Raw genomic sequence first — 11,738 nt, forward strand, 5'->3', positions numbered from 1 at the left:
GATAGAGTGAGTAGAGGTAGGTAGGTGACTAGTGATAGTAGTGATAGTAGTAGGAGGGGTATCTGACTCAGTGATAGAGTGATAGTGGTAGTGATAGTAGTAGGAGGGGTATCTGACTCAGTGATAGAGTGATAGTGGTAGTGATAGTAGTAGGAGGGGTGTCTGACTCAGTGATAGAGTGATAGTGGTAGTGATAGTAGTAGGTAGGAGGGGTATCTGACTCAGTGATAGAGTGATAGTGGTAGTGATAGTAGTAGGTAGGAGGGGTGTCTGACTCAGTGATAGAATGATAGTGGTAGTGATAGTAGTAGGTAGGAGGGGTATCTGACTCAGTGATAGAATGATAGTGGTAGTGATAGTAGTAGGTAGGAGGGGTGTCTGACTCAGTGATAGAGTGATAGTGGTAGTGATAGTAGTAGGAGGGGTGTCTGACTCAGTGATAGAGTGATAGTAGTGATAGGTAGGAGGGGTGTCTGACTCAGTGATAGAGTGATAGGTAGGTAGTAGTGATAGTAGTAGGAGGGGTGTCTGACTCAGTGATAGAGATGATAGTAGTAGTGAGTGATAGTAGTAGGTAGGAGGGGTGTCTGACTCAGTGATAGAGTGATAGTGGTAGTGATAGTAGTAGGAGGGGTGTCTGACTCAGTGATAGAGTGATAGTGGTTGTGATAGTAGTAGTAGGAGGGGTATCTGACTCAGTGATAGAGTGATAGTAGTAGGTAGGAGGGGTGTCTGACTCAGTCATAGAGTGATAGTGGTTGTGATAGTAGTAGTAGGAGGGGTATCTGACTCAGTGATAGAGTGATAGTAGTAGGTAGGAGGGGTGTCTGACTCAGTGATAGAGTGATAGTGATAGTAGTAGTAGGAGGGGTATCTGACTCAGTGATAGAGTGATAGTAGTAGGTAGGAGGGGTATCTGACTCAGTGATAGTGGTAGTGATAGTAGTAGTAGGAGGGGTGTCTGACTCAGTCATAGAGTGATAGTGGTTGTGATAGTAGTAGGTAGGGGGTGTCTGACTCAGTGATAGAGTGATAGTGGTAGTGATAGTAGTAGGAGGGGTGTCTGACTCAGTGATAGAGTGATAGTGGTAGTGATAGTAGTAGGAGGGGTATCTGACTCAGTGATAGAGTGGTAGTGATAGTGATAGTAGTAGGAGGGGTATCTGACTCAGTGATAGAGTGATAGTGGTAGTGATAGTAGTAGGAGGGGTGTCTGACTCAGTGATAGAGTGATAGTGGTAGTGATAGTAGTAGGTAGGAGGGGTGTCTGACTCAGTGATAGAGTGATAGTGGTAGTGATAGTAGTAGGAGGGGTGTCTGACTCAGTGATAGAGTGATGTAGTAGTAGGAGGGGTATCTGACTCAGTGATAGTAGTGATAGTAGTAGGAGGGGTGTCTGACTCAGTGATAGAGTGATAGTGGTAGATAGTAGTAGGAGGGGTATCTGACTAGTGGTAGTGATAGTAGTAGGAGGGGTGTCTGACTCAGTGATATAGAGGTAGGAGGGGTATCTGACTCAGTCATAGAGTGATAGTGGTAGTGATAGTAGTAGGTAGGAGGGGTATCTGACTCAGTGATAGAGTGATAGTAGTAGGTAGGAGGGGTGTCTGACTCAGTGATAGAGTGATAGTGGTAGTGATAGTAGTAGTAGGAGTGGTATCTGACTCAGTGATAGAGTGATAGTGGTAGTGATAGTAGTAGGTAGGAGGGGTATCTGACTCAGTGATAGAGTGATAGAGGTAGTGATAGTAGTAGGAGGGGTATCTGACTCAGTGATAGTGGTAGTGATAGTAGTAGGAGGGGTGTCTGACTCAGTGATAGAGTGATAGTGGTAGTGATAGTAGTAGGTAGGAGGGGTATCTGACTCAGTGATAGAGTGATAGTGGTAGTGATAGTAGTAGGTAGGAGAGGTGTCTGACTCAGTGATAGATGATAGTGGTAGTGATAGTAGTAGGAGGGGTGTCTGACTCAGTGATAGAGTGATAGTGGTAGTGATAGTAGTAGGAGGGGTATCTGACTCAGTGATAGAGTGATAGTGGTAGTGATAGTAGTAGGAGGGGTGTCTGACTCAGTGATAGAATGATAGTGGTAGTGATAGTAGTAGGAGGGGTGTCTGACTCAGTGATAGAGTGATAGTGGTAGTGATAGTAGTAGGTAGGAGGGGTATCTGACTCAGTGATAGAATGATAGTGGTAGTGATAGTAGTAGGTAGGAGGGGTATCTGACTCAGTGATAGAGTGGTAGTGGTAGTGATAGTAGTGATAGTAGGAGGGGTATCTGACTCAGTGATAGAGTGATAGTGGTAGTGATAGTAGTAGGAGGGGTATCTGACTCAGTGATAGAGTGATAGTGGTAGTGATAGTAGTAGGAGGGGTATCTGACTCAGTGATAGAATGATAGTGGTAGTGATAGTAGTAGGAGGGGTATCTGACTCAGTGATAGAGTGATATTGGTAGTGATAGTAGTAGGTAGGAGGGGTATCTGACTCAGTGATAGAATGATAGTGGTAGTAGTAGGTAGGAGGGGTATCTGACTCAGTGATAGAGTGATAGTGGTAGTGATAGTAGTAGGAGGGGTGTCTGACTCAGTGATAGAATGATAGTGGTAGTGATAGTAGTTAGTAGGAGGGGTATCTGACTCAGTGATAGAATGATAGTGGTAGTGATAGTAGTAGGAGGGGGTGTCTGACTCAGTGATAGAGTGATAGTGGTAGTGATAGTAGTAGGAGGGGTTTCTGACTCAGTGATAGAGTGATAGTGGTAGTGATAGTAGTAGGTAGGAGGGGTATCTGACTCAGTGATAGAGTGATAGTGGTAGTGATAGTAGTAGGTAGGAGGGGTATCTGACTCAGTGATAGAGTGATAGTGGTAGATAGTAGTAGGAGGGGTGTCTGACTCAGTGATAGAGTGATAGTGGTAGTGATAGTAGTAGGAGGGGTATCTGACTCAGTGATAGAGTGATAGTGGTAGTGATAGTAGTAGGAGGAGGGGTGTCTGACTCAGTGATAGAGTGATAGTGGTAGTGATAGTAGTAGGAGGGGGTGTCTGACTCAGTGATAGAGTGATAGTGGTAGTGATAGTAGTAGGTAGGAGGGGTATCTGACTCAGTGATAGAGTGATAGTGGTAGTGATAGTAGTAGGAGGGGGTATCTGACTCAGTGATAGAATGATAGTGGTAGTGATAGTAGTAGGAGGGGTGTCTGACTCAGTGATAGAGTGATAGTGGTAGTGATAGTAGTAGGAGGGGTGTCTGACTCAGTGATAGAGTGATAGTGGTAGTGATAGTAGTAGTAGGAGGGGTGTCTGACTCAGTGATAGAGTGATAGTGGTAGTGATAGTAGTAGGAGGGGTGTCTGACTCAGTGATAGAGTGATAGTGGTAGTGATAGTAGTAGTAGGGGTATCTGACTCAGTGATAGAGTGATATAGATAGTAGTAGGAGGGGTGTCTGACTCAGTGATAGAGTGATAGTGGTAGTGATAGTAGTAGTAGGAGGGGTATCTGACTCAGTGATAGAGTGATAGTGGTAGGTAGGAGGGGTGTCTGACTCAGTGATAGAGTGATAGTGGTAGTGATAGTAGTAGTAGGAGGGGTATCTGACTCAGTGATAGAGTGATAGTAGTAGGTAGGAGGGGTGTCTGACTCAGTGATAGAGTGATAGTGGTAGTGATAGTAGTAGTAGGAGGGGTATCTGACTCAGTGATAGAGTGATAGTAGTAGTAGGAGGTAGTAGATGATAGTAGTAGGTAGGAGGGGTATCTGACTCAGTGATAGAGTGATAGTGGTAGTGATAGTAGTAGGAGGGGTATCTGACTCAGTGATAGTAGTGATAGTATAGTGATAGAGTGATAGTGGTAGTGATAGTAGTAGGAGGGGTGTCTGACTCAGTGATAGAGTGATAGTGGTAGTGATAGTAGTAGGAGGGGTGTCTGACTCAGTGATAGAATGATAGTGGTAGTGATAGTAGTAGGTAGGAGGGGTATCTGACTCAGTGATAGAGTGATAGTGGTAGTGATAGTAGTAGGTAGGAGGGGTATCTGACTCAGTGATAGAGTGATAGTGGTAGTGATAGTAGTAGGTAGGAGGGGTATCTGACTCAGTGATAGAGTGATAGTGGTAGTGATAGTAGTAGGTAGGAGGGGTGTCTGACTCAGTGATAGAGTGATAGTGGTAGTGATAGTAGTAGGGGGGGTGTCTGACTCAGTGATAGAGTGATAGTAGTAGGTAGGAGGGGTATCTGACTCAGTGATAGTGGTAGTGATAGTAGTAGGTAGGAGGGGTATCTGACTCAGTGATAGAGTGATAGTAGTAGTGATAGTGATAGTGGTAGTGATAGTAGTAGGAGGGGTGTCTGACTCGGTGATAGAGTGATAGTGGTAGTGATACTAGTAGGAGGGGTGTCTGACTCAGTGATAGAGTGATAGTGGTTGTGATAGTAGTAGTTAGAGGGGTATCTGACTCAGTGATAGAGTGATATTAGTAGGTAGGAGGGGTGTCTGACTCAGTCATAGAGTGATAGTGGTTGTGATAGTAGTAGTAGGAGGGGTATCTAACTCAGTGATAGAGTGATAGTAGTAGGTAGGAGGGGTGTCTGACTCAGTCATAGAGTGATAGTGGCTGTGATAGTAGTAGTAGGAGGGGTATCTGACTCAGTGATAGAGTGATAGTAGTAGGTAGAAGGGGTATCTGACTCAGTGATAGAGTGATAGTAGTAGGTAGGAGTGGTGTCTGACTCAGTGATAGAGTGATAGTAGTAGGTAGGAGGGGTGTCTGACTCAGTCATAGAGTGATAGTGGTTGTGATAGTAGTAGTAGGAGGGGTATCTGACTCAGTGATAGAGTGATAGTAGTAGGTAGTGATAGTGATAGTGGTAGTGATAGTAGTAGGAGGGTATCTGACTCAGTGATAGAGTGATAGTGGTATGATAGTAGTAGGTAGGAGGGGTGTCTGACTCAGTGATAGAGTGATAGTGGTAGTGATAGTAGTAGGAGGGGTGTCTGACTCAGTGATAGTGGTAGTGATAGTAGTAGGAGTGGTGTCTGACTCAGTGATAGAGTGATAGTGGTAGTGATAGTAGTAGGAGTGGTGGCTGACTCAGTGATAGAGTGATAGTGGTAGTGATAGTAGTAGGAGGGGTGTCTGACTCAGTGATAGAGTGATAGTGGTAGTGATAGTAGTAGGAGGGGTGTCTGACTCAGTGATAGAGTGATAGTGGTAGTGATAGTAGTAGGAGGGGTATCTGACTCAGTGATAGAGTGATAGTGGTAGTGATAGTAGTAGGAGGGGTGTCTGACTCAGTGATAGAGTGATAGTGGTAGTGATAGTAGTAGGTAGGAGGGGTGTCTGACTCAGTGATAGAGTGATAGTGGTAGTGATAGTAGTAGGAGGGGTGTCTGATTCAGTGATAGAATGATAGTGGTAGTGATAGTAGGTAGGAGGGGTATCTGACTCAGTGATAGAGTGATAGTAGTAGATAGTAGTAGGAGGGTGTCTGACTCAGTGATAGAGTGATAGTGGTAGTGATAGTAGTAGGAGGGGTATCTGACTCAGTGATAGAGTGATAGTGGTAGTGATAGTAGTAGGAGGGGTGACTCTGACTCAGTGATAGTGGTAGTGATAGTAGTAGTAGGAGGGGTATCTGACTCAGTGATAGAGTGATAGTAGTAGGTAGGAGGGGTATCTGACTCAGTGATAGAGTGATAGTGGTAGTGATAGTAGTAGGAGTGGTGTCTGACTCAGTGATAGAGTGATAGTGGTAGTGATAGTAGTAGGTAGGAGGGGTATCTGACTCAGTGATAGAATGATAGTGGTAGTGATAGTAGTAGGAGGGGTATCTGACTCAGTGATAGTGGTAGTGATAGTAGTAGGGGTGTCTGACTCAGTGATAGAGTGATAGTGGTAGTGATAGTAGTAGGTAGGAGGGGTATCTGACTCAGTGATAGAGTGATAGTGGTAGTGATAGTAGTAGGTAGGAGGGGTATCTGACTCAGTGATAGAATGATAGTGGTAGTGATAGTAGTAGGAGGGGTGTCTGACTCAGTGATAGAGTGATAGTGGTAGTGATAGTAGTAGGAGGGGTGTCTGACTCAGTGATAGAATGATAGTGGTAGTGATAGTAGTAGGAGGGGTGTCTGACTCAGTGATAGAGTGATAGTGGTAGTGATAGTAGTAGGAGGGGTGTCTGACTCAGTGATAGAATGATAGTGATAGTAGTAGGTAGGAGGGGTATCTGACTCAGTGATAGAATGATAGTGGTAGTGATAGTAGTAGGTAGGAGGGGTATCTGACTCAGTGATAGAGTGATAGTGGTAGTGATAGTAGTAGGTAGGAGGGGTATCTGACTCAGTGATAGTGGTAGTGATAGTAGTAGGTAGGGGTGTCTGACTCAGTGATAGAGTGATAGTGGTAGTGGAGTAGGTAGGAGGGGTATCTGACTCAGTGATAGAATGATAGTGGTAGTGATAGTAGTAGGATGGGTATCTGACTCAGTGATAGAGTGATAGTGGTAGTGATAGTAGTAGGAGGGGTATCTGACTCAGTGATAGAATGATAGTGGTAGTGATAGTAGTAGGTAGGAGGGGTATCTGACTCAGTGATAGAATGATAGTGGTAGTGATAGTAGTAGGAGGGGTGTCTGACTCAGTGATAGAGTGATAGTGGTAGTGATAGTAGTAGGAGGGGTATCTGACTCAGTGATAGAGTGATAGTGGTAGTGATAGATAGTAGTAGGAGGGGTATCTGACTCAGTGATAGATGATAGTGATAGTAGTAGGTAGGAGGGGTGTCTGACTCAGTGATAGAGTGATAGTGGTAGTGATAGTAGTAGGGAGGGGTATCTGACTCAGTGATAGAATGATAGTGGTAGTGATATAGTAGGTAGGAGGGGTATCTGACTCAGTGATAGAGTGATAGTGGTAGTGATAGTAGTAGGTAGGAGGGGTATCTGACTCAGTGATAGAGTGATAGTGGTAGTGATAGTAGTAGGAGGGGTGTCTGACTCAGTGATAGAATGATAGTGGTAGTGATAGTAGTAGGTAGGAGGGGTATCTGACTCAGTGATAGAATGATAGTGGTAGTGATAGTAGTAGGAGGGGTGTCTGACTCAGTGATAGAGTGATAGTAGTAGGTAGGAGGGATGTCTGACTCAGTGATAGAGTGATAGTAGTAGGTAGGAGGGGTATCTGACTCAGTGATAGTATTAGTAGTAGTAGTGATAGTAGTAGGTAGGAGGGGTGTCTGACTCAGTGATAGAGTGATAGTGGTAGTGATAGTAGTAGGAGTGGTGTCTGACTCAGTGATAGAGTGATAGTGGTAGTGATAGTAGTAGGTAGGAGGGGTATCTGACTCAGTGATAGAGTGATAGAGGTAGTGATAGCAGTAGGTAGGAGGGGTATCTGATAGTGATAGTGGTAGTGATAGGTAGGAGGGGTGTCTGACTCAGTGATAGAGTGATAGTGGTAGTGATAGTAGTAGGTAGGAGGGGTATCTGACTCAGTGATAGAGTGATAGTGGTAGTGATAGTAGTAGGTAGGAGGGGTATCTGACTCAGTGATAGAATGATAGTGGTAGTGATACTAGTAGGAGGGGTGTCTGACTCAGTGATAGAGTGATAGTGGTAGTGATAGTAGTAGGAGGGGTGTCTGACTCAGTGATAGAATGATAGTGGTAATGATAGTAGTAGGAGGGGTGTCTGACTCAGTGATAGAATGATAGTGGTAATGATAGTAGTAGGAGGGGTGTCTGACTCAGTGATAGAATGATAGTGATAGTAGTAGGTAGGAGGGGTATCTGACTCAGTGATAGAATGATAGTGGTAGTGATAGTAGTAGGTAGGAGGGGTATCTGACTCAGTGATAGAGTGATAGTGGTAGTGATAGCAGTAGGTAGGAGGGGTATCTGACTCAGTGATAGTGGTAGTGATAGTAGTAGGAGGGGTGTCTGACTCAGTGATAGAGTGATAGTGGTAGTGATAGTAGTAGGTAGGAGGGGTATCTGACTCAGTGATAGAATGATAGTGGTAGTGATACTAGTAGGAGGGGTGTCTGACTCAGTGATAGAGTGATAGTGGTAGTGATAGTAGTAGGAGGGGTATCTGACTCAGTGATAGAGTGATAGTGGTAGTGATAGTAGTAGGTAGGAGGGGTATCTGACTCAGTGATAGAATGATAGTGGTAGTGATAGTAGTAGGAGGGGTGTCTGACTCAGTGATAGAGTGATAGTGGTAGTGATAGTAGTAGGAGGGGTATCTGACTCAGTGATAGAATGATAGTGGTAGTGATAGTAGGTAGTAGGTGGGGTATCTGACTCAGTGATAGAGGTAGTGGATAGTGTAGTAGTAGGAGGGGTGTCTGACTCAGTGATAGAGTGATAGTGGTAGTGATAGTAGTAGGTAGGAGGGGTATCTGACTCAGTGATAGAATGATAGTGGTAGTGATAGTAGTAGGTAGGAGGGGTATTTGACTCAGTGATAGAGTGATAGTGGTAGTGATAGTAGTAGGTAGGAGGGGTATCTGACTCAGTGATAGAGTGATAGTGGTAGTGATAGTAGTAGGAGGGGTATCTGACTCAGTGATAGAATGATAGTGGTAGTGATAGTAGTAGGTAGGAGGGGTATCTGACTCAGTGATAGAATGATAGTGGTAGTGATAGTAGTAGGTAGGAGGGGTATCTGACTCAGTGATAGAATGATAGTGGTAGTGATAGTAGTAGGTAGGGGGTATCTGACTCAGTGATAGTGATAGTGGTAGTGATAGTAGGTAGGAGGGGTGTCTGACTCAGTGATAAAGTGATAGTGGTAATGATAGTAGTAGGAGGGTATCTGACTCAGTGATAGAATGATAGTGGTAGTGATAGTAGTAGGAGGGGTGTCTGACTCAGTGATAGAATGATAGTGGTAATGATAGTAGTAGGAGGGGTGTCTGATTCAGTGATAGAGTGATAGTGGTAATGATAGTAGTAGGAGGGGTGTCTGATTCAGTGATAGAGTGATAGTGGTAATGATAGTAGTAGGAGGGGTGTCTGATTCAGTGATAGAATGATAGTGATAGTGATAGTAGTAGGAGGGGTATCTGACTCAGTGGTGATAAAGTGATAGTGGTAGTGATAGTAGTAGGAGTGGTGTCTGACTCAGTGATAAAGTGATAGTGGTAGTGATAGTAGTAGGAGGGGTGTCTGACTCAGTGATAGAATGATAGTGGTAGTGATAGTAGTAGGAGGGGTATCTGACTCAGTGATGATAAAGTGATAGTGGTAGTGGTAGTCTGATAGTAGTAGTAGTGTTAGTAGTAAGGGGTATCTGACTCAGTGATAGAATGATAGTGGTAGTGATAGTAGTAGGAGGGGTGTCTGACTCAGTGATAGAATGATAGTGGTAGTGATAGTAGTAGGTAGGAGGGGTATCTGACTCAGTGATAGAGTGATAGTGGTAGTGATAGTAGTAGGAGTGGTGTCTGACTCAGTGATAGAGTGATAGTGGTAATGATAGTAGTAGGAGGGGTATCTGACTCAGTGATAGAGTGATAGTGGTAGTGATAGTAGTAGGAGTGGTGTCTGACTCAGTGATAGAGTGATAGTGGTAGTGATAGTAGTAGGAGTGGTGTCTGACTCAGTGATAGAGTGATAGTGGTAGTGATAGTAGTAGGAGGGGTGTCTGACTCAGTGATAGAGTGATAGTGGTAGTGATTGTAGTAGGTAGGAGGGGTATCTGACTCAGTGATAGATGATAGTGGTAGTGATAGTAGTAGGAGTGGTGTCTGACTCAGTGATAGAGTGATAGTGGTAGTGATAGTAGTAGGAGGGGTGTCTGACTCAGTGATAGAATGATAGTGGTAATGATAGTAGTAGGAGGGGTGTCTGACTCAGTGATAGAATGATAGTGGTAGTGATAGTAGTAGGAGGGGTGTCTGACTCAGTGATAGAATGATAGTGGTAGTGATAGTACTAGGTAGGAGGGGTATCTGACTCAGTGATGTAACGATAGTGGTAGTGATAGTAGTAGAAGTGGTGTCTGACTCAGTGATGTAATGATAGTGGTAGTGATAGTAGTAGAAGTGGTGTCTGACTCAGTGATGTAATGATAGTGGTAGTGATAGTAGTAGAAGTGGTGTCTGACTCAGTGATGTAACGATAGTGGTAGTGATAGTACTAGGTAGGAGGGGTATCTGACTCAGTGATGTAATGATAGTGGTAGTGATAGTAGTAGAAGTGGTGTCTGACTCAGTGATGTAATGATAGTGGTAGTGATAGTAGTAGGAGGGGTATCTGACTCAGTGATGGAATGATAGTGGTAGTGTGTAGTAGAAGTGGTGTCTGTCAGTGTAGAATGATAGTGGTAGTGATAGTAGTAGAAGGGGTATCTGACTCAGTGATGTAACAGATAGTGGTAGTGATAGTAGTAGAAGTGGTGTCTGACTCAGTGATGTAATGATAGTGGTAGTGATAGTAGTAGAAGTGGTGTCTGACTCAGTGATGTAACGATAGTGGTAGTGATAGTAGTGAAGTGGTGTGACTAGTATGTAATGATAGATGGTAGTGATAGTAGTAGAAGTGGTGTCTGACTCAGTGATAGAATGATAGTGGTAGTGATAGTAGTAGAAGGGGTATCTGACTCAGTGATGTAACGATAGTGGTAGTGATAGTAGTAGAAGTGGTGTCTGACTCAGTGATGTAATGATAGTGGTAGTGATAGTAGTAGAAGTGGTGTCTGACTCAGTGATGTAACGATAGTGGTAGTGATAGTAGTGCATAGAATGGTGTCTGACTCAGTGATGTAACGATAGTGGTAGTGATAGTAGTAGAAGTGGTGTCTGACTCAGTGATGTAATGAGTGGTAGTGATAGTAGTAGGAGGGGTGTCTGACTCAGTGATGTAATGATAGTGGTAGTGATAGTAGTAGCAGGGGTGTCTGACTCTCTTCCTGCTCCTGTTCGTCATCCTCGTCAGTGCGGCTTAGCGTGTCCTGAGAGGGCTGGCGTGACGGCTGGCTCTCCTGCTCCCACACTGTGCCCGTGCCCGTGTTGGACCGGGACATGGTGGCCAGCGACAGGCGGTAGGCAGAGGTGGACGTGCCCACTGTGCTGATGGACGTCTTGCCCTGGTACGCTGTGGGCAGGAGGGGGCATGAACAGACATCTCTTATCATAACCTGTCATTTAATAACGAAAGGTTAACATGGCATTTGGGTAGAGTGCTAATGGGTAGTGTAATAATGGGTAGTACACTAATGGGTAGTACACTAATGGGTAGTACACTAATGGGTAGTACACTAATGAGTAGTACACTAATGGGTAGTACACTAATGGGTAGTACACCAATGGGTAGTGTACTAATGGGTAGTAACTAATGGGTAGTGTACTAATGGGTAGTGTACTAATGGGTAGTGTATTTATGGGTAGTGAACTAATGGGTAGTGCACCAATGGGTAGTGTCCAAATGTGTAGTATACTAATGGGTAGTGTACTAATGGTAGGAACTAATGGGTAGTAACTAATGGGTAGTGTACTAATGGGTTGTGCACTAATGGGTAGTGTCCTAATGTGTAGTATACTAATGGGTAGTGTACTAATGGTAGGAACTAATGGGTAGTAACTAATGGGTATTGTACTAATGGGTTGTGCACTAATTGATAGTGTACTAATGGGTAGTGTACTAATGGGTAGTAACTAATGGGAGTGTACTAATGGGTTGTGCACTAATTGGTAGTGTACTAATGGGTAGTAACTAATGGGTAGTACACTAACGG

General features: G+C 44.2%; 1 protein-coding gene across 3 annotated transcripts in view; it reads right to left on the bottom strand.

Moving 5' to 3' along the window:
- The window catches only part of LOC135543154 (protein unc-80 homolog), a 30,617-nt gene that overhangs the window by 17,802 nt on the left and 1,077 nt on the right, over positions 1–11,738 (bottom strand). For all 3 annotated transcript variants that reach the window (XM_064970237.1, XM_064970236.1, XM_064970235.1), the window contains exon 2: positions 10,907–11,098. In XM_064970237.1, the coding sequence (XP_064826309.1) occupies positions 10,907–11,027 (121 nt within the window). In that variant the 5' untranslated portion in view covers positions 11,028–11,098. The remainder of the gene's footprint in view (positions 1–10,906; positions 11,099–11,738) is intronic.

This window comes from Oncorhynchus masou, chromosome 7 (assembly GCF_036934945.1).
Source record: "Oncorhynchus masou masou isolate Uvic2021 chromosome 7, UVic_Omas_1.1, whole genome shotgun sequence".
NCBI lineage: Eukaryota > Metazoa > Chordata > Actinopteri > Salmoniformes > Salmonidae > Oncorhynchus > Oncorhynchus masou.